At 47.9% G+C, this 26,137-nt stretch overlaps 1 protein-coding gene and 1 pseudogene across 1 annotated transcript; one reads left to right on the top strand and one right to left on the bottom strand.

Moving 5' to 3' along the window:
• Window positions 1-8,614: 8,614 nt before the first annotated feature.
• Window positions 8,615-8,708, bottom strand: LOC127676646 (uncharacterized; annotated as a pseudogene).
• Window positions 8,709-10,220: 1,512 nt separating this feature from the next.
• Nlrp6 (NLR family pyrin domain containing 6) lies at window positions 10,221-16,891 on the top strand. The gene is given in 9 exon segments (XM_052172940.1): window positions 10,221-10,249; window positions 10,752-11,023; window positions 11,308-11,343; window positions 11,557-13,300; window positions 14,057-14,149; window positions 15,134-15,304; window positions 15,380-15,547; window positions 16,141-16,229; window positions 16,232-16,891. Coding segments are annotated over 9 exon segments (2,634 nt in total). The 3' UTR covers window positions 16,264-16,891.
• Window positions 16,892-26,137: the final 9,246 nt, after the last annotated feature.

Here is a 26,137-nt window from a genome sequence, read left to right as displayed (position 1 = left end):
CCCACTGAGGAGATATATAGTTCAGTGGGCATTAATTACATCTAAAATATTGTAAAAACATTTATAAAATTCTTATCAGCACAAACACCCTTTACTATCAAGCAATACCTTCAGTCCCAATAACATACTTTTAAATGTATTTGATTATTATCATTATTTATGTGTACATGAATGTGCATTCTCATGCCATACTCACATGTGGGAGACTGAGAAAAACAAGTTTATGTGTCTTAGGGGGATCCAGCTCAGGTTGTGTAACTACCTCTTTTATCTACTGGGGTTCTTATGAGCCATGTACTGATGTTTTTAATACTGGATCTGAGAATTTACTGTCAAATCCAGACACGATTTTCCTGTGTTCTTTACTAAGGATTTTGTGGTTGTAAATATCGATTATAGGGCATTGGTCTATTGATTTATATGGTGTGGGGTGAAGGACACTTTCACTCAGGGACAGGTCTCAGCTGCTTCAGGGTTCCTTCTTTCAAATTCACAACCGAAGACAGGAAATGTCATGACTCCTGCCCAGGCAGATCAGAACTTCACAAGTCACAGATCAGCCAGTGAGCATCGGAACTCCAAGTCATCTCCAGCCGCCTGCTCAGCAGTACTGGAAGGGGGCGTGGGTGTGGGGCATCTACGGATGAGGCATGTACGAGCAGAGAGAAAGGAACAGGATGCTTCCCATCCTTGGTAAGCATGGGAAGACACAGGAGGCAGAACTTTTTTTTTTTTTGGTTTTGGTTTTGGTTTTGGTTTTTTTCAAGACAGGGTTTCTCTGTGTAGCCCTGGCTGTCCTGGAACTCACTCTGTAGACCAGGCTGGCCTCGAACTCAGAAATCCGCCTGCCTCTGCCTCCCAAGTGCTGGAATTAAAGGCGTGCACCACCACTGCCTGGCAAGAGTCAGAGCTCTAAGGTGGGGACACTCAAAGGACAAGTATGCAAGGCTGGATGCCTGTCACCCTTCATCCTGCTGTCAGTGCCATCCTGGGATGAGATGGGAACCACTATGCCCACAAGACCCCAAGGGGTGGAAGCCCTGAGCTCCGTGAGGAAGGGGAGGCTGAAGTTTGATCCTTGGGGTGGTTTCCCAGTATAATAGGAAGAGTCCCCAGGATTTTAGCAGCTTGGAGATCCTCAGTCCTGCTATACAACATGGGGTGGGGAGTAGGGGGTTGGTTTCCTCACTCTAGGGAAAGGCTCCGTGCACCCTGAGGGCATTCTACCCAGGTGCTACCAGGCTACTTATTCTCACCCTTTGTCCTAAGTCATACAAGGGCACTTTAAACGAAGCTCTCTTCTTTTCGCCTACTAAGGCAAACATGGGATGTCTGTTCTCAGAAGTTTCAAGTTTGGCTCCCTTAAAAACAAACACCTCCCCATGACCCCCACCCACAGGAACTGCCAATTGAGGCAGGTGCTTTGCTGGCAATGGTGATTATTAATTCAGCCTTGAGGAGGGTTCATGGTCCTTGCCAGCCTACAGTAAGTCAAAGGTAGGCATGGACTTGTTCCTGCCCTCTGAGGGTGATAACCGTTGACTTTATGGCCCTGTTCTCCCAGTGGGACAGCACAATTACATCTTGGTTTCAGCCTTCAGTTAGACATGTAACAGGGGCCCTGGGGAGAACACTCAAGCTAATAATTAACCAGACTGTGTGTGTAATGACTCCTTTTGTATTCTTCCTTTTTTGTCTTTTTTTTTCTTTTCTTTTCTTTCTTTCTTTCTTTCTTTTTTTTTTTTTTTTTTTTGTTTCTTTGAGACAGGGTTTCTCTGTGTAGCCCTGGCTGTCCTGGAACTCACTCTGTAGACCAGGCTGGCCTTGAACTCAGAAATCTGTCTGCCTCTGCCTCCCAAGTGCTGGGATTAAAGGCGTGCACCACCACTGCCCAGCTTCTTTTTGTATTCTTTATTCATTGGTGGTGCTTGGGACAGGATCCAGGGTGTTGGGCATGGAAAGCATGCAATCTACCAAGGAGCTACATTTGATTATAATAAATAACATAGCAGGAGTTCTCCCAGTCTTAAAGAAAAATAAAATCATATCTCTTACAGGAAAATGGGTATAACTGGAAATTATTATTATATGAAGTATCCCAGATTTAAAAAGCAAATACTACATGTTTTCTCTTCTGTGGATCCTGATTCTAATGTGTGTGTGCATGTCTGTGTGTGTGCATGTGTGCATGTCTGTGTGTGTGCATGTGTGCATGTCTGTGTGTGTGCATGTGTGCATGTCTGTGTGGTACATGTGTGTATGCAGCATGTGTTTGTATGCTTGTGTGTGTGTGTGTGTGTGTGTGTGTGTGTGTGTGTGTGTGATGAGGGAATCTAGAGCAGAGGCCAAAATACTAGAAAGGGGATCATGAGAGGGAGAAAAGCAATCTTAAGGAAGAGAAGAATGTGTGTGGGGGGATAAAAATAAAATAATAAACCGTGTGACACAAAAGCGGAGTCACTGAATGGAGATGGGGCAGCAGAAACGGGGAGTCAGGGACAATTACCAACAAAGCAAAGGAATCCTATCGGTGTATGGTATGTGTGCGTACCCATGCCTGGAGGATGGGAGGGGGGGAAGGGCATCAGCTGGAGTTATAGGCAGTTGCAAGCCACCATATGGGTTCTGGGCACTGAACCTGGGTCCTCTGCAAGAGCAGCCATTGCCCTTTCTTAACCCCTGAGCCATCTCTTCACGCCCCTCTTACATATTTTTTTTTAAAAAAACTAGCAAAACATAGAAAGTTTCTGAGCCAGCAAGATGTCTCCATGAGTAAAGGCTGCTGTGGCCTGATTCCCTGACCCCAATCCCAGAGTTCACACAGTTCACAGAGAACACTGACTCCTGCAAGTCATCCTCTGACCTCCACATACACACTGTGGGATGTGTGCCCACATAACACTCACAGGGACACACAAACACCCACACAAACAAATATAAATAAAATTAAAACACTCTTTTTCCCTCTTGCCCACATCTAAGCGCACAGCTCAGTGTCATGAAGCGCGCTCACAGTGCCCTGTGGCCACTGAAGAACTCACCATCTCAAAAGCTGAACTCTGCCCTCGTTAAATACTTAACCTCCCTCCACCACCCAGCCCCCGGCACCCAGTCTCACTTTCTGTTTCTATAGCTCTGAAGATTCCAGGAAACTTGTAGAATAACTCTACAGTACTTGTCCCTGTAGACTCTACAGTCTGGTTTGTGTCCGCAGTGTACCTACCTCAGGGTTCGTCAGGGTTGAAGCACAGATTCCTTCTTTCTAACATTGTCCTTAACTTTATTCCATTTTTACTAATTTACTTATTTAGCCATGCTAGGTTTCACGGGATCAAATCCAGGCATGTGCTAGGCAAGTGCTTTACCACAGAGGTATAGCTCAGACCAAGGTTGTCTGAAGACTTTAGTTCCTCCCATTGAGGCTACTTGGCAGCCCTTGGGGAGTGGGAGAGAGGACAAAGGGGACAGTCATCTGAGGAGACATGAAAGTGAACTCTGAGGACAAGGGTTTTCTTGGGGGACATTCTCTGGCCTTGAAAGATGCTCGGATGCAGGTCCCATGGTGCCCTGCGGCTGAAAGCTGGACCATGGGTTCTAGAGGAGGCCGTATCCTTTTCCATGAGACTATTCAGAATACGTGGGTCTCCCTGGAGCATCCTCCATTATCTTGGCTGCCTCTGGAACTGGACCTGGCACTGCCCACCTGAGCTGGGGAGCACATCTCCTGCACCACGCCCCAGAGGAGAGCCATGGAGTCATCGAGCATACTCAAGAGCCGAGAGGCTGGGAGGAGTCAGAACTGTGACATTTTGAGAGACAGGTTAGTGGTGGAACTAGACTCGTGACATTTAGGCTGGCATGTGTCTGGTAGGCCAGGAGTGATTCTGGCCTACACAAGCAGGAGCAACCTGTGTGAATCTTGGTTGTGCCCTGCAGGGAAGGGTGGCCATGCCCCTCTCCTCTCTTCTTCCCTACTGGCTTGAGGCTTGGTCCCCAGAAAAGGGAGCTGCCCCAGATGGATACAGATAGTACCTGACCTTATGCTGCTCAGGCCCAATTGTTTGGCTTAATGTCAGGTGACCAAGTTGTCACCTGAGCTGAGCTGACAGTCCAGCTGTAGATCTGTATGTCAGCTGCATGGTGACAGAGTCTTCCCAGGCCTTCTGTGATCACTGGATTTCATCCGTGGAGACCCTCGTGTAACTGCAGACCAGAAGCAGTCTTTTTAGAACATCTTGAGAGTTTTCCTCAGCTGCTGCCAAGGTGCTTCATCCTTTCAAGGAAGCTAAGACCACCCTGAGGTGAGGCCCTCCCTGCATCCAGACACCAGCACCACAGCCAGAGGGCCTCACCCCGGCCTCCTTTTCCAAGCATGCTTGCTTGCATCTACTCCACCGTCTTCTTGCAGTGCAACAATGAGCCACAGTGCCCTCCTTAAAGCCTACTTTAAAATTTAAAGTAATTTAAATTTTAAATTACTCAAATAAGTAATTTTTTAAAAACAAAAGAGGTCAAAATACAGTCTGCAGTAGCACACTGAGATAGCATACACAAGGCCCTGGGTTCCCTCATCAGAACTCAGAGGAGGACTCACAATGAAACCGTAACAGCTGGGGCCAAGGTTCAGCCACTTTGGCTTGGCTTGTTCACAAAAGCCCTGGCCAGGGTCAATATGGGAGCCTCGCGTGCACCAGGAGAGCAGGTGGAGCAGCTCTGGCGCTGGAGCCTCAGCGGAAGCCAGCCCTGCCCTCTCCACCAAGGCTACCTCAGCTGAGGGGAAGAACACAGAGGGAAGGGAAGGAGAAGCTGAGGAGTCCGGGTGACAAAATGGGTCTGAGGCTTTTTGACTAAATCTCTTTTGTTAACACAATATAAAGCTGGTTCAGTGTTTAAAACATCTTTCCAAATATGTAACTTACAAACTATAAACATACTGCTTTCTGTGAGTGACTCAGTGTGGGCTTGTTTGCTTTCGTGCTTTCTGAGAGCTGAGCACCTCCGTGCGGAGCCCTGGCTGGCCTGGGACTCTCTAGGTCAGTCTGACTTTGAACCCATAGAGATACCCTTACCTCGAACTACCTCCTAAGTGCTAAGATTAAAGGCACGCACCACCACACCAACAACATTTTGACATTTTAAGAAATGTTTTAGAAATTGTTTTCTAAGATGGCTGTGCCATTTTCCACAACAACCAGTAATGTGCGAGAACATGGATTTCCTCACAGCCCCCCTCCTCCCCACCATGTCTTACTGTCTACAAATCTGTCCTTCTTCTTCTCCTCTTCCTCCTCCTCCACCTCCTATTCTGTCCCTTCTTCCTTTTCCTCTCCTTTTTCAAGACATGGTTTTACTATGTGGTATGAAGCTACAAGACAAATCTTGCCTTATTTTTAGTTTTACAGGGGAATATTCCAGTTTGTCGACATTAATCATGATGTTAACTGTAGGTGTCTCGCAGATATTCTTTACCAAGTTGAGGAAGTTCCATTTCATTCTTACTGTACTGAAAAAAATTGTTTTTAAATCAAGAACAGTTCTTAAGTTTTCACTTTGTTTTGGACAGAGTTTCACTATGTAGCCAAGGCTAGCCTCAAACTTTCCATTTTTATCCTTCTGCTTTCTGAAAACTGAGATTACACATCAGCTTCAGATTCTTCCCTGCCTCTGTTGATACCACCATGTGATGCAATGGACTTAATGGATATCTGAATGTTAAACCAAACTTTGTTGCTAGGGGGGAAAATCCCACTTGATTGTAATATATACTTTATTTACACAAGGTGGGTCAGACTTACTAGTACTTAACGGAAGACCTGCACCTGTGTCTGTGTTCCCACAAAATAGTGATCTACAGTTTGCTTGTCTTTGAGAGCTCTGTTAGGTTTGCATATTAAGGCATTAGTGGCTTCGTTGGGTGCTTTAGGAAATGTTTCCTCTCTAATACGTAGAGAATTCTTTTGTTGGTGGTGGTGGTGATGGTCTAGGTTTTTGGTTTGGTTTGGTTTGGTTTTTGGAGATAGGATTTCTCTGTGTAACAGCTCTAGCTGTCTTGAAACTTGCTCTGTAGACCAAGTTGCCCTCAAAGTCACAGAGATGTACCTGCCTCTGCCTTCTGAGTGCTGGGACTAAAGGCACACACCTCCACACACAGAGAATTTAGAAGATTCTTATTCACTTCTTCAAATGTTTCACAGAATTCATGAGAAATAATAGGAGCCCATGCTTATGTTTGGAATGTTACAAGGTATTGACCAATTTTGTTTAACAATGGATAAAAGCTATATTAGTAACTTTTCCATTGCTGTGCTAAAATACCAAGACCAAGGCAACTTACAGAAGAAAGGGTTTCTTAGGGGCTTATGATTCCAGAGAATCCATAATGAAGCCACAATGTTGGGGACAGCAGGTAGCAGATATGGCAGCGGAAACTGGAAACTAAGCTCACATTTTAAACAGCAAGTACCAAGCAGAGAGAACCGACTCAAAGCAGTTCTTAAAGCCCACTCCCAGCAACACGCTTCCTCCCTCAGGTGCCCTGCCTAAACATGGCTGCTGAATGGGGCTAAGCAGCCAAGCTAAAACCTGTGGAGGACACCTTATTCAAACCACCACTTGTATGGGTTTGGAAGGTTTTATTCTTCAAAAACTGGTACATGCCTTTAATTCTGGCCCTTGGGAGGCAGAGACAGGCAGATCTCTTGTGTTTAACACCATCCTGGCCTACATAGCAAGTTCCAGGCTGACCGGGGCTCATAGTGAACCCTGTCTCAAAACAAGAAGAAGGAGAAGACCGGCACATTTTGATTAATTTATAGACAGGGGTTGCTCAGAGTGCTTCCTGGGTAGTCTCTAATTCATGGAATCAGTTGTGATTAACGCTCTCCAGTTCTAATACTAGTTACTTATACCTTACCTCCTTCTTCTTCCTCTGTTTGGCTAGGATTTTATGATATTCTTCCCAAAGATCCAGCTTGATTTTTATTACTTTCTTACTGTCACTTTCATTGATTTCTCTTCTGATTTTTATTTTCTTTTTTCCCTAATTACTTTGAACTTAATTTTGCCTTTGCTTTTCTAGTTTCTTTTTTAAAATCGTTATTATTTTATGTGTATAGTCATATATGTATGTCTGTGCCTGGTGCCCACAGAGATCAGGAGAAGGTTGGTTGTGCCCCCTGGAACTGAACTACAGTCTTTCCACAGCTATTATCAGCAATCCTGAACATGCATGGGGCCGGGCGTGGTGGCACACGCCTGTAATCCCAGCATTTAGGAGGCAGAGGCAGGCGGATTTCTGAGTTCAAGGCCAGCCTGGACTACAGACTGAGTTCCAGGACAGCCAGGGCTACACAGAGAAACCCTGACTCGAAAAAACAAACAAACAAACAAAAACAAAAAACAAAACAAAACAAAAAAAGCATGCATGGGGCACACAAAATTCAGAGGGTTCCTCTAAAGCAGATGAGGCGTCGAGCCACAACCTTGGGATCTCAGGTCCCAGACATTCTGTGACAGATGCCCAAGAGCTAAAGCGGTGCTGGTCTTCAGTCTCAGACACTGTAGTCTCAGTCTCTGTGACAACAGGAAAGAACATTTGAAAGACTGTGCTAAGGGCTGGTGAGGGTGAAATAGAATCAGACCTGAGTCAGGTTTAGAAACCCAGCATTCTCGGTAGAGCAGAGAACACAGCTTCTAAGGGAACAGTGTGGGAGAGCCACCCAGCAGCTGTCACTATTACACCTCATATCTTGTGGGTTGTCATGCCTTTAAAAAAACAAAGTAAGTTCTGGGGATTCAAACTCTGGTCTAAAGCTTATGTTAGACTTACAATGAAACTGCTTTATAGGCTGAGCCATCTCCCCAGACCTTATACTTCAAACCATGTAATAGGAATGCCATAAGTGTCTCTTCTTTTTTTTTTAATAGCTTTAGATGTATTTATTTATTTATTTATTTTATGTATATGAGTCCATCATTGATCTCTTCAGACACACCAGAAGAGGGCATTGTTACAGATGATTGTGAGCCACCATGTGGTTGTTGGGAATTGAACTCAGGACCTCTGAAAGAGTAGTCGGTGTTCTTAACCACTGAACCATCTCTCCAGCCTGGAAGCATATGTATATTTTTTAATTTTTTATTAGATATTTGTTTTACTTACATTTCAAATGTTATCCCATTTCCTCGTTACCCCTCCAAAAACCCCCTATCCCATCTCCCCTTCCCCTGCTTACTAACACCCACACACACACTTTCCTGCCCTGGCATTCCCCTACTCTGGGGCATTGAGCATTCACAGGACCAATGACCTCTCCTCTCCTTGATGTCTGAAAAGGCCATCCTCTGCTATATATGTAGCTGGAGCCACAGGTCTCTCCATGTGTACTCACTCTCTGGTTGGTGGTTTAGTCCCTGGGAGCTCTGGGGATACTAATTAGAACATATGATTGTTCCTCCTGCGGGGCTGTAAACCTCTTCAGCTCCTTGGGTCCTCTCTCTAGCTGCTCCATTGGGGACCCTGTGCTCAGTCCATTGGTTGACTGTGAGCCATGGGTATTTTGATCCCCCTTCTAAGAAGGTCCAAAGTATCCAGACTTTGGTCTTCCTTCTCCTTAAAACTATAGAACGTTTTACAAATTTGTGTGTCATCCTCTCACAGGGGCCATGTATCAATCCAGTTTTAGTATATGTGCTGCCGAAGCTAGCACTGTGTCTTCTTTTTTTAAGTTTATTTGTGTGTGTATTTTGCCATCATGTCTGTCTGTGCACCAAGTGCATTCCTGGTGCCTACAGAGCTCAGAAGAGGGTGTCAGATCTTCTGGAACGGGACTCACAGATAGTTTTGCACTGCCATGCTGGTACTAGGAACTGAACCTGGGTCTCCTAGAAGAACAGTCGGTGTTTTAACTGCTGAGCCATTTCTCCAACCCCCTGTGAGTGTTTCACTTCACAGAACAAGAAATAGAGGCATAGAAGCTAAACAAACTGTACAAGGTCACATAGCTGTTGAGTAGTATATTCGAGACCAGCTTGGCTTGCTATTTCTTCCCTTCTTCCTTTTTATTTAGACGTGTGTGTTACACACACACACACACACACACTTGTATGTGAGTACCTGCAGAGGGAGCTGAATAATCTAAAGCTGAAGTCACAGATGGTTGATAGCTGCTTAATGTGGGTTCTGGAAACCAGAGTCTAGTCTCTGCAGGAGAGACAGATGACCCTAAGTGTTCTCCATCTCTCCTGCCTCCCTCCATCACCTGGAGACATTTGTTGGTGGAGGGAGGGTGGTGGCGTGCATTCCATAGTCTGGGTGTGGAGGTCAGAGGACAATTCTGTGGAGCTGGTTCTCCTTCCACCTTTATGTGGGTTCCAGAGATGGAACCCGAGTTGTCGGGCAAGCACCTTTACCCTATAAGCCGTCTCACTGACCTGGCTTCGCATTTTCTACCCTCAATAATGATGACACGGAGACAAAGCAGACTTGTTTTCAAGAATTCAAATAAATAAATAAATAAATAAATAAATAAATAAATAAATAAATAAATAAATGCATTGCAGAGCAACACAGTCGTGCCTGTATCTTCATGGGCTTTATTTAGTCTACTACAAACAGTCACTTAAATACAACGTTAACTTAGCCATGTGGAGGTATACACACGTGCCTGTACACACGTCCGTGCCACCCACACAGTGGAACTCCATATTTCTGTAGTCACTTGCAGGTCCTAGGGTCAGAACCATTCAATCTCTGCCCTTTAGCTGGGTGTGGGAAGATTAATTGGCTGCAGAGCTGAGGGCCTGGTTCCCCTTCTCTGTCCACCCTTATCCTTGCCCACACGCACCTGCCCTCTTGGCTTTCACACCCTGACTGCAAAATTTAAGGCACCTTAGGGCCATTTCTGAAGACCTGGTTGCGAGCCAGCCACTTAATCTGAATCACCTCACAGCTGCACAGGACGCCACACCCAGGAGGAGGGGTACTGATAGAATAAAATAGAAGAAAACCAAAGGTCACTAGTCCAGCACATATATGATGTTACAAACCGTGCTTAAGTGTGGGAGCCTCTTGACTGTCAGAAAGAGTCCAGCGAAGCTAGAATGAACAAGACGGAGAGGCACCCCCTCCCCACTCCCAGGATGAGACCAGGTTAGCCCAGGAAGGATCACCTCTGCTCCCAGCCTCTGCATCTAAGAGTTAGATCCTGAGCTAAGACTCCATGGACGCCGCTGGAGCCTCCTGCTCCAGGTGAGTGTGGTTTCCAGAGAGAACTTCCAAGTTAAGTGGGCTCACCTCTAGAGCCTGCCTTATGCTAGATTCCAAGCCCGTCTTCTATGCCCACCCTGCAAACCAGGACATCTATGAGTCTGCTCCCCACAAGGGTTTCAGACTCAGCCCCTGATGGAGGTGGACCAGAAAGGACTCACCAAAGTGTGCTGTGTATGAGGTTGCAGCGGAGAATTCAGGAACCCTCCCGGGTCTGGCCTGTCTGAGTCGAGCCTTGCTAGAGCCCTATCAGAGGATATGACCAGGGAGAGTAGGGACCCTAACTGGCAGGAAGACTAGCCATGGAGTCATCCGCTTCACCACAGTTAGTAATTTGAGGTGAAGCCTTGGAACACCCCGGTGGGTCTCTACAATGTATTGTCCTGAGGCTCCGTGTGGAGGATGTGCGATGAGTGGGGTGCTTTGGAGATTAGGGGACAGGTCCTATTCAGGTCGCATCAGTGATAACCCTGTCCTTCCCCAGCTCGGAGGCCGTGGCAAGGGAGTTGCTTCTGGCTGCACTGCAGGATCTGAGCCAGGAGCAGTTGAAGCGCTTCCGCCACAAGCTACGGGATGCGCCCCTGGAAGGCCGCAGCATCCCGTGGGGGCGGCTAGAGCGCTCAGACGCTGTGGACCTCGTCGACAAGCTGATCGAGTTCTATGCGCCAGAACCAGCCGTAGAAGTGACCCGAAAGACCCTGAAGAGGTCAGATATTCGAGATGTGGCGTTGCGACTCAAGGAGCAGCAGCGGCAGAGTAAGCTGGGCCGAGTAGGATGGGGTCGAATCCGGGACTTGGCCTTGATCCACCCTGCTCTCCTTGGGAAGATCAATTTTGTCCACTCTACCACCGCTTGAGACTGTGCCACTCCCCTCCCCTTCCCGGAAACCAGCCTAAAGTTTCATGCACGGGGTGGGGAGGGGGGTGGGGGGAAAGTTGCGGGAGTGCGGGAAGGGGGGCGGTAGTTCCAGAAGCTCCCATTGAAATGCCTTGCCCCATCCCTCATGCTCAGAGAGCCTCATGTCGGGTTTGCCTTCCAGGGCTCGGCTCCACCTCCGCTCTTCTCTCCGTGTCGGGTGAGTTTGATGGGGCACACAAGTGAAAGGTCCTATTGGGCTTCTCATAGAGCCCAAGTTTCCTGGGCGCTGCTTGGGGATCCTTGGGTGTGAGATGGCTGGAGGAGGAAAGTATGGCACACTAGAGGAAAGGGGGCCCAGATTTAGACAGGCAGAGCGTTGGTTTCAGAGTGGCGGCAAGCCCATCCCTGTCTACGATCTTATGCTTTACAGAGTACAAGAAGAAGTACCGCGAGTACGTGCTACGACAGCATGCTAAGGTGAAGGAGAGGAATGCTCGCTCGGTGAAGATCAACAAGCGCTTCACCAAGCTCCTCATCGCGCCGGGGAGCGGCGCTGTGGAGGACGAGCTGCTGGGGCCGTCGGGGGAGCCGGAGCCGGAGCGCGCTCGGCGCTCGGACACGCACACTTTTAATCGACTCTTCCGGGGAAATGAGGACGAGGGCTCGCGGCCGCTGACCGTGGTGCTGCAGGGCCCGGCAGGCATCGGCAAAACCATGGCCGCCAAGAAAATCCTCTACGACTGGGCAGGAGGCAAGCTATACCACAGCCAGGTGGACTTTGCCTTCTTCATGCCGTGCGGCGAGCTGATGGAGCGGCCGGGTCCGTGCAGCTTGGCGGACCTGATACTGGACCAGTGCCCGGACCGCACTGCACCGGTGCGGCCGATTCTGGCGCAACCCCATCGCCTGCTGTTCATCCTGGACGGTGCGGACGAGCTGCCTACTTTAGCAGCCTCAGAGGCCACTCCCTGCAGAGACCCTTTCGAGGCTACGAGTGGCTTGAGAGTGCTGAGCGGGCTGCTGAGAAAGGAGCTGTTACCATCGTCTCGCTTGCTGGTGACTACGCGCAATGCCGTCCCCGGGAGGCTGCAGGGCAGACTGTACTCGCCACAGTGCGCCGAAGTGCGCGGCTTCTCAGACAAAGACAAGAAAAAGTATTTCTTCAAGTTCTTCCGGGATGAGAGGAAGGCAGAGCGAGCTTACCGCTTCGTGAAAGAGAACGAGACACTATTTGCACTGTGCTTTGTGCCCTTCGTGTGCTGGATCGTGTGCACAGTGCTGCAGCAGCAGCTGGAGCGGGGCCAGGATCTGTCTCGGACCTCCAAGACCACTACTTCTGTGTACCTGCTCTTCATCACCAGCATGCTGAAGTCTGCAGGCACCGATGGACCCCGCGTTCAGGGAGAGCTGCGCATGCTGTGCCGCCTGGCCCGGGAGGGTATCTTGAACCATCAAGCACAGTTCTCAGAAAAGGAACTGGAGAGATTGAAGCTTCAGGGTTCCCAAGTTCAGACAATATTTCTCAGCAAGAAGGAGCTGCCAGGGGTGCTAGAAACTCAGGTCACCTACCAGTTCATTGACCAGAGCTTCCAGGAGTTCTTGGCTGCATTGTCGTACCTTCTAGAAGCTGAGCGAACTCCGGGGACCCCCGCAGGAGGTGTGCAGAAGCTCCTGAGCTCTGATGCGGAGCTGCGTGGGCATCTTGCACTGACCACTCGATTCCTCTTTGGCCTGCTGAGTACAGAGAGGATTCGTGACATTGGAGAGCATTTTGGCTGTGTGGTGCCAGAGCATGTGAAAAAGGATACCCTGAAGTGGGTACAAGGACAGAGCCAACCCAAGGGGACACCAGTAGGGGCAAAAAGGGATGCTGAGCTGGAGGACACTGAGGAAGCAGAGGAGGAGGAGGAGGAAGAGGAGGACCTCAATTTCGGACTGGAGCTGTTGTACTGCCTGTATGAGACCCAGGAACGTGATTTTGTTCGCCAGGCTCTCAGCAGCCTTCCAGAGATGGTACTGGAGCGAGTTAGGTTGACCCGCATGGACCTTGAGGTTCTGAACTACTGCGTGCAGTGCTGCCCAGATGGTCAGGCTCTGAGACTGGTGAGCTGTGGGCTGGTGGAGGCAAAGGAGAAGAAGAAGAAGAAGAAGAGCCTGGTGAAGCGGCTGAAGGGGTGAGTCTTGAGGGTATGGTTGTCCTCACCAGTGCTGTTTGTGCTCACACACCTGTGCCCATGCTGGGAAGCAGTCCACACCTGATAACCCAAAGGGCAGAGCGGACCTCAGGATTGCTTTGTCCGTCCCTTGCAAGGCAGCTGTCTCTACTCCTCATCAAGCGACCTCACCATGACCACTTTTAATCATCCAGATCAAGGCAACCCTCCGAGCTCAGCCAACATAGGTCCACTAAGTAGCCTAGCCCCTCTCTGGTACACTTTGTCATACATCCTGGAATATGCCATGTCCTCTGTGTGCTGAGCCTTGTACCTGCTGTTCCCTCCATCCCAACACTATTTGCTGTCTGTCTTCAAAGCCTACTCTGGCTCCACCACTTGGGTCCAACGACTGGCCCCCAGGTACCCTCCCTGAGCACACTAGTCCATATCCTCTCCCTGCCCATCCCCCACCTGATCCTAGGTTCCTAGCTGACAAGGGCATTTGCTTTCTACGAACTCAGCTCTACTCAGTACTTGTCCCAAGGCTCAGGAGCTGTTGAGAGTATATGCCAGAATAACGGCACGGCCTGGTCCTAGGGACCCACAGCCCAAGCTTGTGTTTTGTTCAAATTTGTTGGGAGAGGGGATGCGAGGGATGTGGGATAAATAATAGTTCTGGACCCTCGGGACCTTAGGTAGGAAGGACTGAGGCCTTTCTAGAAAGGCCTGGAAGGAGCACTAGGGACATCAACCTTGTCCTTTCTCTCCCTACAGTTCTCAAAGCTCCACGAAACAACCCCCAGTCTCCTTGCTGCGCCCACTCTGTGAGACAATGACTTCCCCGCAGTGTCGTCTGAGTATTCTGATGTGAGTCACCATGTTCCAGCAGTGCAGGGGATTTAAACCTGGGTGGCCTGGACAGAGAGAGACAGAATTTGCCTTCTAGGGAAGGCTAAGGACATAGGCCTACCTGGGCTCCACCGCTCTTAGGGGCTGCCAGGGAAGGGCTGGTGCTCGACCTCCTGGGAGTCAGAGTGAAGCACAGCCTTTGGGAAAGCAACAGTGTTTTTCTGAAGCTCCCAAGTGCTGGTGGACATTGCCTGGCCATGCCTCTGCAGGAAAGTGTCCAGGGAGCCAGAAGCTGGTGCATCCTGCCTCTCTGCCTTTCAGCAAATCAGTCTGCCCATGCGCTGCTTTCTTCCCTGTAAGATCTCCTAGCTCAGAGGATTGGTATAAGGTTTACTGAGGCTTCGCGGGTAGAACTCTTAGGATATGCTAGATTTTCTGTTACTGCTAGCTTTCACCAGTGAGCAGAGAGTAGGGAACGTTATAGGAACCGATAGAGGCAGGCCGTGGTGAGGCAGACAGTCAGGCAGACATCAATAGAGGATGAGGAGGAAAACTGGCTTTGTGGGCTCAGTGTCCAGAAACCTGAAAATAAAACAAACGTAGCCAAAAGGACAGTCACATTTGGCCCAGGAGTTCTACCAGAAAACCAAGTACACAGAGGGGCTCACATCATGGTTTGTAATAGGAAAAAATAAATAAATAAATCAGAGACAGCAGAACTGTTCAGCCACTGGGGATGACTGCTCAGCTATGGGGGATGACTGATCAGCTATTGGTGATGACTGATTAGCCATGGGGATGACTGCTCAGCCACTAGGAATGACTGATCAGCCACTGGGGATGACTGCTCAGCCACTGGGAATGACAGCCCATCTAAACCAAATTATAAAGAACTGTAGATTTCTTGACTGAACATCGGGCTACGAGAGAAGGTAGTTTGTTCAGCTGGAGGTAGAGAAGAGGCCAGTCTTACAGACCAATTTACATGTCTCTTGACCACAGCTTGTCACACTGCAAACTCCCTGATGCAGTTTGTCGAGACCTTTCTGAGGCCCTGAAGGTAGCTCCTGCCCTGAGGGAGCTGGGCCTCCTCCAGAGCCGGCTCACTGTGACAGGCCTGCGGTTACTGAGCGAAGGCCTGGCTTGGCCCAAGTGCCAGGTGCAGACACTCAGGTGAGGCCTGGTTATGAAGGGAGTGGGGTAGGGAACCATACCTCCAGCAACCCCTGAGGTTGGCTCTCCCCACAGGATGCAGCTGCCTGGCCTCCAAGAGGTGATCCATTACCTGGCCATTGTGCTCCAGCAGAGCCCAGTCCTGACCACTCTAGACCTCAGTGGCTGTCAGCTGCCTGGCCCCATGGTGGAACCTCTGTGTTCAGCCCTGAAGCACCCTAGATGCTGCCTAAAGACCCTCAGGTAAGGGGAGGCCTGGTACTGAGGACACAGCCTGTGACCCCCAGGTAGAAGTAGGTACTTAGAAGTCCTCTCTGAGACCTCAAACATGATCGAACTCACACACAAATCTGGGTGCCCAGCCTATAAAGACTTACCTTCTACAGGCCTATTCGAAGCTCTGGGTCCCAAACAAATAGCCCTAAGCTCTAGAGACCGTCTGAGCAGAGCCCTCTCCTATATTCCCTCAAAGAGCCTCTTCCTCCCCCCCACCCCCCATTTTTTCAAAACAGGGTTTCTCTGTGTAGCCCTGGCTGTCCTGGAACACACTTTGTAGACCAGGCTAGCCTTGATGAACTCAGAAATCCACCTGCCTCTGCCTCCTAAGTGCTGGGATTAAAGGTGTGCACCACCACCACCCTGCAGAGCCTCCACTTTTAATAGATTCCAACTGACTGCCTTGTCATACTTGTTAAATCCTAAGCAGGCAGCTCCAACCACTCCACTCTCAACTCACTTCAAGCCCCAGGTTTTTCCCCCAGCTGATTGACCTTTGCCCCTGTTGACCTTTGTTCCTGTTGACCCTTGTCCCTTCTGTCTTATTCATGTGGCTGCAGTCTGACCTCTGTGGAACTGAGTGAGAACTCACTGAGGGAACTTCAAGCTGTGAAGAAATTAAAGCCAGATCTGGCCATCATACATTCGAAGTAAGGGACACATCCTCAGCCTCTGAAGGGTGAAGCCAGGTCTTCTGAGGCCCCGGAGTCCCGAACAGGAAGGAAGATGCTATAGCCAAAGTCCTTCTGAATATGTCCTCCCCATTAAAAAACAAGAATATGCCAGTTTCTCCCTCCAGGCAAGTCTCTCAAGCCAAGAGGCCACAGAAGGGCAAGCAAAAAACCCAGGTAGTTATAGGTCCTTGTAGCTCCTGGGTAGGCCTGGCACATGCCCTGCCCTGGACACTCTGAGGTTAGTCTTCCCTCAGCCCCACAACCAGCAATGCCTTCCTTTCTGTCCCTTGACAATAATCCCAACAGTAATAGAAGCATTCAGTAACTGAGCATGTTGTTGAATGATGTCCCTCATCTGTGATCTGGCCCCCAGCTGTCATATGGGTGGATATAGGTTCCCAGAGTTCTGCCCTCTGTACGCAGAACACAGGTGGGTCACCATTCCAGTGTGGAATGTTGGGTGTTGGCTTTTGGAAGGATGCCATCTATGAAACCTTAAAGCTTTATCCCAGAGGGATCCGCTTGCTGCCTGACAGACACAGGAAAGCAGCCAGAAGAGTGACAGCTTCCACTGATGGTGGGAGCTGGCACAACAGAGCAGACTGCTCCCAACATAATAAATGTTCGTTTGGATTACCTTTCGTTGATCTCTGCAACACTTGTCCAGGTATCAAAGTAGGTGTTAACGTGATCTTCCCTATAAACACAAATACAGGCCAAGGTTTAACCCACAGTCACCACTGAAGAAACAGGCTTGGCTTGCTGGCCTGACTACAGAAAGTCTGCAAGAAAGGCTTGGCCTTCAGAGCCGGGGAGAGCTATGGATGCCCCAGAACTGAGTCTTCTCTGCCCAGCAGTGCTGGGCTCAGAGCACTCTGCACTGAGCCCCTTTCCTTCCCAGGGGGAGGTCCCTCCACAATCCCTTCATAAATTCATCTCTTCATCCCCCCAAACCTGCTGCTTTAGTTACTTTCTCATTACTGTGATAAAATACTGTGACCAGAAGTAACTCACAGAATACAGAGTCTACTTTAGCTTACAGTGCAGAGGGCTAAGGGGCCAGCATGGCTGAGACGTAAGGCAACAGGGCATCTGGAGCAGAAGCTGAGGGTTCACATCTTGGATCGTGGGCTCAGAGCAAAGAATGAACTGGAAATGGGCAAGCCTTCAAACTCTCAGAGCCCACCTCCAGTCACAGAGATTCACCTGCTTCTGCCTCCCAAGTGCTGAGATAAAAAGGGTAAGCCACCCCTACCTGGCTTTGCTTTTTGTTTTTAAGGCAGAGTATCATGTAACCCAGGTTGACTTCTGATTCACTTTGTAGAAGATGACCTTGAACTTCTGATCTTCCTCTTCACCACTGTGATTACCAAGTGTCATGGTGTGGTTTGTGCAGTACCCATGGATTTCCACGTGCTGTGTCACCAGCCCGTTTGTGACCCCTTGCTTTGTTTGGTTTTGAAGACACTCACTGTGTGGCTCTGGTTGTCCTGGAACTCGCTCTGTAGACCAGGCTGGCCTGAAACTTACATAGATCTAGCTACTTCTGCCTCCCTCGTGCTGGGAGTAAAGGCCTGGCCTGGGACGTTATGCCAGGCTCCTGTCGGTGACTTAGAATTTAATGGTGTCAGCATTCATCTCTCATTCATAAATCTTAACAATGCACCTCATAAACCAACTTAGAAACTCATTTACAAAAGGAAATTCTTTGAGAGAATGAATAAACCAGCTCAGACCATTTTGTTTAACTCTTAACTTAATCTTTAACTTACTTTTTCAGGCTGGCTGTATCCTTTGAGCAATGTAATTTCAAAAGATATAAAATCATACATAGCCATAGCTAGTGTTAACTGAGAATTTGGAGTTCCTGTCCCTGGGTTTTTAGTCTCCTTAAAAATAGACTCTGGGGTTGGAGAGATGGCTCAGCAGTTAAGAGCACTGACTGCTATTCCAAAGGTCCTGAGTTCAAATCCCAGCAACCACATGGTGGCTCACAACCACCCATAATAAGATCTGATACCCTCTTCTGGAGTGTCTGAAGACAGCTACAAAGAGCGGGACCTGAGCAAGCAGGGCTGGGACTGGAGAGATGATGGCTCAGCCGTTAAGAGCACTGATTGCTCTTCTGGAGGTCCTGAGTTCAAATCCCAACAACCACACCATGGCTCACAGCCATCTGTAATGAGAATGGATGCCTTCTTCTGGTGTATCTGAAGACAGCTACAGTTTACTTACATATAATAATAAATACATCTTTAAAAAAATAGACTCTGAAAGGAGCTAGAGTACAATTTGGCTAGTAATTTGAGAGAAAATCAACAGGGCAAAGTATATTAGGGTTCTTCAGAGGAACAGAACTTATAGAATGAATATTAGAATGAATATATATCCATTATATATGCTAGATAGAATATATTATATGCATTAATTATAATTATTGTGTATTTCTTTCTTTATTTATTTATGTATTGGAGCAGTCACCTATCTACACGTTCCCAAACAGTCACACCGACTTGGATCCAAGTGTTCAAATACCCAAGTCTATGAGGCATACATTCCTCATTAAAACCACCACACCTTCCTTCCTGGAGCTGATGTTCTGGACCTAGGAAAGAGACAGACAATAAGTATACAGATGATACATAAATATAATCCAGTAAATATGTGATACATAAATATATAGTATGTACATATATATGATATTTAAGAATAATACAGGTGCCTGTATCATATGGGTATTTACCATGTGCTGTGTAACCCTGTATCATATAGGTATTTACCATGTATTATGTATCATGACCGTGGTCCAGCTAGTTCAACAATGGCTCTCTCCTAGTGGAGAGGCCAAGAATCTGGTAATTGTTCAGTCCTTGAGGCTGCATGTCTCAGCTGGCTTTCATCCACTGTTGGGCTCTCAAAGAAGGAGGATCTAATACCAACTAATTGCCAGGGCCTTTTATGTAGGCTGCCACCAGAAGGTATGGTTCAGATTTAAGGTGGGCCTTCTTCATCAAATATCCCAGATTCAGGATGGGTCTCCCACATCAAAGGATTCAGTCAAGAGAACCCTTCACAGTCATACCCAACTGCTTGGGTTTTAGTTGATTCCAGATTAATCAAGTTGACAACCAAGATTAGCTATCACAGTGGGCAAGCCATAAATCTTACAGGAAAAGGGAGATGGAGAAAAGAGAGTAATCATTTTTTAGGGTCTATGAAAGCTGGCAGGTTCAGTAGTGGAGATCAGCAAGCACCAGAAAGCAATGGAGATTCGAATGGGGAAGGTGCAAGGTGGATGACTCAGCAAAAGTGAGCACACTCACATCAAATCATTCCCAAGAAGAAGGAAGGAGAGGGCCCTGGTCCTGGACCGGCTTGATGCAGCATTGTAGGGGAATACCAGGACAGAGAAGTGGGAGGGGGTTGATTGGGGAACGGAGGGAGGAGGGCTTATGGGACTTATAGGGAGGAGGGAACTGGGAAAGGGAAAATCATATGGAATATAAACAAAGAATATAGAAAAAGAAACATTAAAAAAAAAAAAGAGTGAGCATACCCAGAGGGGCAGGAAGAAGAGAGTTTATTTAAAAGGAAGGCCAGTGAGACCACTTGGTGGGAAGCACTTGATGCGGCTGAGTTAGATCCCTGGAACCCACATGGTGCAAGGATTTGGCCAACTCCCACAGGTTGTCTTTGGGCTAAGTGAAAGCACATAAGTGCATACCCCACCCCAACACACACTAAATAAATGTAGTAAGAATTTTGGTTTCTTTAAAAACCCAGTTATTACCGGGTGGTGGTGGCGCATGCCTATAATCCCAGCACTCTGGGAGGCAGAGGCAGGCGGATTTCTGAGTTCGAGGCCAGTCTGGTCTACAGAGTGAGTTCTAGGACAGCCATGGCTATACAGAGAAACCCTGTCTCGGAAAAAAAACAAACAAACAAAAACAAAACAAACAAACAAACAAAAGCCCCAGTTATGTTATGTGACTATGGTGCTGTTTTAAACCCAGGCATGGGACAATAGGAGGCGTCACAGTAAGCAGGTGACTATGATTTGTTTCATGCATTAAGAGGAGCATGATTTTTTTCCCAGCTGCAGAGAGTTTATGTTTGAGATTCTGGGAACTTTTGAGAGGGTATAAATGCCTGAGCCAGGGGCTCTGAGGAGGCTGCAGAAGCTGGTTCCTGTTGTTGCTGTTTAGCAAGTGATCTTGATCAAAGAGAAGAAAAGAAGTTGGAGATACCCCTGCAGAGCTGACTGGGCATGCCCTAAGGAACTTGACTCCTAGTCAGCAGGGAGAAATCTAAAGCGGTCAAGGCCCCTTTCCCCTGTAACTCTTTCTCCTTCCTGGTGTTGGGGGTTGGAAGGATTAGTGCAGAACAGAGGTTGAAAGGGTGGTGGATATGAGAACCCAATAAAGCAGCCAAACCCAGTGCCAACAAATAAATAACTGTAGTAAAAATATTAAAAAATTGAACGAGGGGTTTCTACCCACTGTTGACCATTTATATTCCCAGATGAAACACACACACAGCCTTTATATTTTTTAAATATTCCTTAGGCAACACAATAGCTAGGCAGCCGCCTACCTTCATGCTGTTGTAATCTGCCTTCCTAGGGATAACCCCGAATTATCACTTACTATGTTTCATAGTTCCATTTGGGCAGCTCTTAGCTCCACATGGCTATGGTCTCTTGGCCTTTAGCCCATGGCAGCTCAGGTTCTCCCTCCTGTGCCTTCTTCTTCCATGGCCGCTTCCTTCTTTTCTCTCTTCTCCCCTCCTTATGATCTACTCTCTCTAAGCCTGAGAAAACCTCAAACCCACCTATGGGCTGTTAGCATCTTTATTCACCAGTCAGAATTAACTTGGGGACAGGGTCCCCAGGGGCTACGTGCAAATTCCAGGTTTTGGGGGACCACACTTAGCATTATAATAGACGGTAAAAGACAAAACCTCAACAAGTTAGTATACAGATTTTTAATAAACATGGGACCAGCAAAATGGCTCAGTGGGTAAAGAAGCTTGCCACCAAGACTGGTGCTCAGAGTGTGATGCCTGGGATACACATAGTGGAAGGAGAGAACTGACTCATGAACGTTGTCCTCTTGTTAGAATAATAACCTCCTGGTCAAGAGAACAGAATCTACAGCTGTGGTGGAGACAAGCATTCTGGTTGGGTGTGTCATTCTTCTGCCAGGCCTGGGAACAGCAGGTTCATCTTAAGCTAAGAGACTGGACAAATAAGTCATGTAATGGGATACTATACTTTTCCTCCACAGAATCCCTGTCCCCAGTGCCATAGCTTAGAGCCATGTCAGGCCAGTCTTCTAAATTATTGAGAAAAACTTAGTGACTTTTCTTTTTCTTCTATCTCTATTTTTGTTTTTTGTTTTGTTTGAGACAGGGTGTCTCTGTGTAGTCCTGGCTGTCCTAGAATTCACTCTGTAGATTAGGGTAGTCTTAAACTTAAAGAGTCGCCTGCCTCTGCCTCCCAAGTGCCGGGATTAAAGGCTGAGCCACCACTGCCCGGCTTCTTCTCTTTTCTAAGCATGTTTTCCTTATTACTTTGGGCTTCAAACTACACGCAGCATTTTGGACCTTCCTAGCCCCTCCCCTGCCTCACAGCTGCTTGTCAGCATGGCTTTCCCCCTTCTCTCTCCCAGCCTTCTCCTTTGCAGAGTTGCTGAGGTTTGCAGCTGGCCTGACCTGGAGTTTTCTTTTAAATTCTAGTAAAGTCATCTTTGAGCTTCCATTTCTGCCTATCCTAGATTCTTTTATTACTGAGACCAAGAAACACAAAGGCTGAAGAGTTGGCTCAGGGTTAAAGGTCCATGGTACTCTGGCAGAGGCACTAGGTTCAGTTCCCAGAAGCCACCTGATGCCTCACAAGCCTGTTTCCAGAGGATTCCATGCCCTCTTCTGGCCTCTGCAGGCTCCAGGTGTGAAAGTGGTGCACAGACGCACATGCAGGCAAAACACTCAGACACATAAAGTATAATAGAAATAAACTTAAAAAAAATGTTAAAATAAACCTCCCAAAGGAACCCTGATTTCCCCTGTGTCACTCTGACCTCTACTGAAGCACTGTGGTACATACACACAATAAAAATAAGATCCAGCAGGAGCCGTGACTGACCTAGGAGGCCAGGACACTTGCTGCTCTTCCAGAAGCTCTGGCTTGGGCTTGATTCCCAGCATCTTCAGTGGTTAACAAGCATCTGTTTCTCCAGTCCCAGAGGATCCAGTGCCCTCTTCTGACCCCCAGGGACACTGAACACACATAGGGAACAGACGTGCATGCAGTCAAAACATTCATACCCATAAAGTAAAATCTTAGGAAAAAAATAGAAATCTCTTCCTACGACCAAGGCAGCTCAATCAGTCAACAGGGTCTCCAGCGCAGGAGTGAGGATGGAAAAGAAAGACAACTGGACAACATTGCAGCATGACCCCAGTCAGTTCTGAGATGCAAGGCTGGACAACATTGCAGCATGACCCCAGTCAGTTCTGAGACGCAAGGCAGGCTTAATTTCTTTCTAATCCACTTTTATACCATTTTAATTACATGCTGGTGTTATGGGAGTATAGTACAATGAGGAATCAAGCAAGACAATAAACACAAAGCCCCGGTGATCACTTCAGTAATCACTGTTTCTAAAGGATGATCAAGATGTCTGAGTCTACTTCTTTGTCCTAACCTAAAGTCATAATCCTGACTGAAGGCTGCCTCTTTGACCCACCCTAATGTCAGATTCCTGCCAAGCAGCCCATTTCCTTGTCCTTGGCCAATGTCAAGCTCCTTGGCCGATGTCAGGCTCCCAATAAGGCTCTCTATATTCCTACCAGGACCCATAACCACCACAAGTAGCACAGACCCACGTCAGAACAGACCTCATCCCTCATCAAATGTGAGGACACAGCAAAGCGACTAAGTGTGGCGCCTCGGTTGAAAGGAGAAAGTTTATCCACACCACCAAGGCTACCTCTTAGGAAAGCAGAGAGAAAGGGGTGGAGGGAGGCATATATCTCTAGGGTGGTGTGGATATGCTCTAGAAGGGAGCATGTGAGCTGAGGTGACTTTGAAGTCACCAGGGGGCTTTGAAGTGTATAACAAGCACTTGGTGAGTAGGAACTGAGGGACCCTAGAAGCTAGCATAGACCTTAATATGCTAATAGGGACCCCAAGTATATGTTAATGGAAGAGTCCTAGGTCCTTTTTATCCAAGTAAGGAGTCCTGCGAGCAAGCAAGAACTATCTTCTCAAGTCCCTGAGAGAATATTGGCTTTTTTGTCTAAGGGCCAGACTTTGGGAAAAGGAAATTCTTGGCATCTGACAGGAGGAAGACATTGCAGAAAGCCACAACTAGTCAAAATGCAGAAGATAACTGCTGGGTGCCCAGCCCCAATCCCTATATTTATAGCATAAGGCCTGCTTTTAAGGCTCAGGATACATTAAGGGACGGGGACAGGGAGGGGCTTGTGAGAGGATGACCCAAGGCATCTGCTGTGAAGTTATGCATTCTTGCTGTGCTGGGGAAGCTACACCCAGGAAAGCCCAACAATACAGCTGCCTGAAGAACTGCACAATTTCAACCACAGTTTGTGATGAAGTATAATGCCAGGAGGTGGTACATAGTAGGCCCGCGCCAAGGTATGCCCCTGCGTGATTATGCCATGCAACAGATCCAGTATAGAGGAGGTTTACTGGGGAAAGGGAGAGGGGTGAGGGCCTGAAGCAGGGGTAGAGGCAGACAGACAGACCAGGCCGAGCCATGGGGGAGGGGTGCAGGCAGAGCCGGACAGAGGTGGAGAGAGAATGCCAAGGAACACATGGGAACAGAGGCTGGGGAGGGAGAGAGGGAGGGAGGGAGAGAGGGGGGAGGGAGAGAGAGGGAGAGAAAGAGAGAGGGAGAGAGAGAGGGAGAGAAAGAGAAAGGGAGAGAGAGGGAGAGAAAGAGAGAGGGAAAGAGAGGGAAAGAGAGAGGGAGAGAAAGAGAGAGGGAGAGAGAGAGGGAAAGAGAGAGAAAGAGAGAGGGAGAGAGAGGGAGGGAAAGAGAAAGGGAGAGAGAGGGAGAGAAAGAGAGAGAGGGAGAGAGAGAGGAAGAGAGAGAGGGAGAGAAAGAGAGAGAGAGAGGGAGAGAAAGAGAGGGAGAGAGAGGGAGAAAGAGAGGGAGAGAGAGGGAGGGAGAGAGAGAGGGAGAGAAAGAGAGAGGGAGAGAAAGAGAGAGAGCAGGAACAGTCTCTCATCTCTGGGCAGCGCTGGCCTCTGCTAGGTCCCAGGGAGGAGCCCAGTGGAAGCTAACACAGTTTACATCTAAATGTCGCTAGGGAAATCTCGTGGGGCCCCTCCCCTAGATGAAGAGCTATGATCAATTAACTACTGCAGAAGGAGGGAGAATCCCCGGGATGAGCCTCTTTTTAGACCTGGGGGAGGGGTGGAAACAAACAATTCCTGAGTGTCTGATTAAAGCAAGCCCTATTTACAACTGGCCAGCTGGCTGGCTCTCCCAGAGCAGGGATTTCAGAGAGCAGCCCCTCGCTGGCTGGCTGTTGAGGTTCCTTTTATGGGGAAAGGTTAGGGCTGATAGAAAACAGATGTCGGGATAATTGGCTGTTAGAAAGGAGGCAGGAAAAATAAGTGCAAGAAAACATCATTTGGAAAGAGAGTCAGAGGTATCTAGGAAGACATTTCGTGAGGCAAAAGGACAATCATATCGCAGGTTCAGGAGTTTAGCTCGGCAAGGGGTGGACACACATGGTGGAGTCACAATTTCAGCACAGGTTGAAAATCATCATGGTTTGCCGGATGCATTGGGCTTAAGAAACAGAAACGTATTCTTGTGGGAGACTTAATAACACTGTGTAACAACGTGGCTCTTTGACATCAATGCGGCACCTGTTTTGGTTTTTACAGGTCCTATTGGTGTTCCAATACCAAGTGGTCAGCCCCACAAACATATACTCAAATGCAACACGGAACAGACTCTCAGGCTGTGTTTATCTATTTATTCATTTATATGGATATGTAACAACAATGGCTGAAGAAGAGGCCAGGGGCTAGAGAGTTGGCTCAACAGTTAAGAGGTCACTGTTCTTCTATTCCCAGCAACCACATGGTGGCTCACAACCATCTACAATCAGTTCTGATGCTCTCTTCTAACATGGAGATAGAGCACTTGTATGCATTAAACACATAAAAAACATATAAAAACACATAAAAAAACAAAAAACAAACCCTCTTCAAAAAAAGGTCCACCAGGGCAGTGGTGGCGCATGCCTTTAATCCCAGCACTTGGGAGGCAGAGGCAGGTGGACTTCTGAGTTCGAGGCCAGCCTGGTCTACAGAGTGAGTTCCAGGACAGCCAGGCCTACACAGAGAAACCCTGTCTCAAAAAACAAAACAAAACAACAACAAAAAAAGAGGTCCTGTGAATGTGGGCGGGGCATACATGGGGGAGCGGGAGGAAATGATTTAATCATATTTTAATTAAATCAAAATAAGTAAATACTGTTCGGTGTACTATGCACATCTTTAACCCTAACACTGAGGAGGCAGAAATAGGTTGGATCTCTGTGAGTTTGAGGCCAGCTTGGTTTGCATAGCAAGTTCCAGGCCAACCACTCAAAAATGAGTTAAAACATAAAAATTAAATCATTTCCCTAAATAGGAAAGGTCCCCATGAGCTAGGAGACCTTTAAGTCTAAAAAGTAATCGACTGTAGGGCCTTTTCATAGCACCCACTTCTCTCGTGTTTGTATGAGGTAGCTTTTCTTACACGTGTTCTGGTCCTTACATGGCCAGTGTCCTTTCTAGTCACTAAACGTAACTGTAGAATGTGACCTCAGGTCTATCCCACTCTTGCATACATCTCAACTA

Source organism: Apodemus sylvaticus, chromosome 1 (assembly GCF_947179515.1).
Source record: "Apodemus sylvaticus chromosome 1, mApoSyl1.1, whole genome shotgun sequence".
Taxonomy (NCBI): Eukaryota; Metazoa; Chordata; class Mammalia; order Rodentia; family Muridae; genus Apodemus; species Apodemus sylvaticus.
This window is presented reverse-complemented; position numbering and strand designations above follow the sequence as displayed.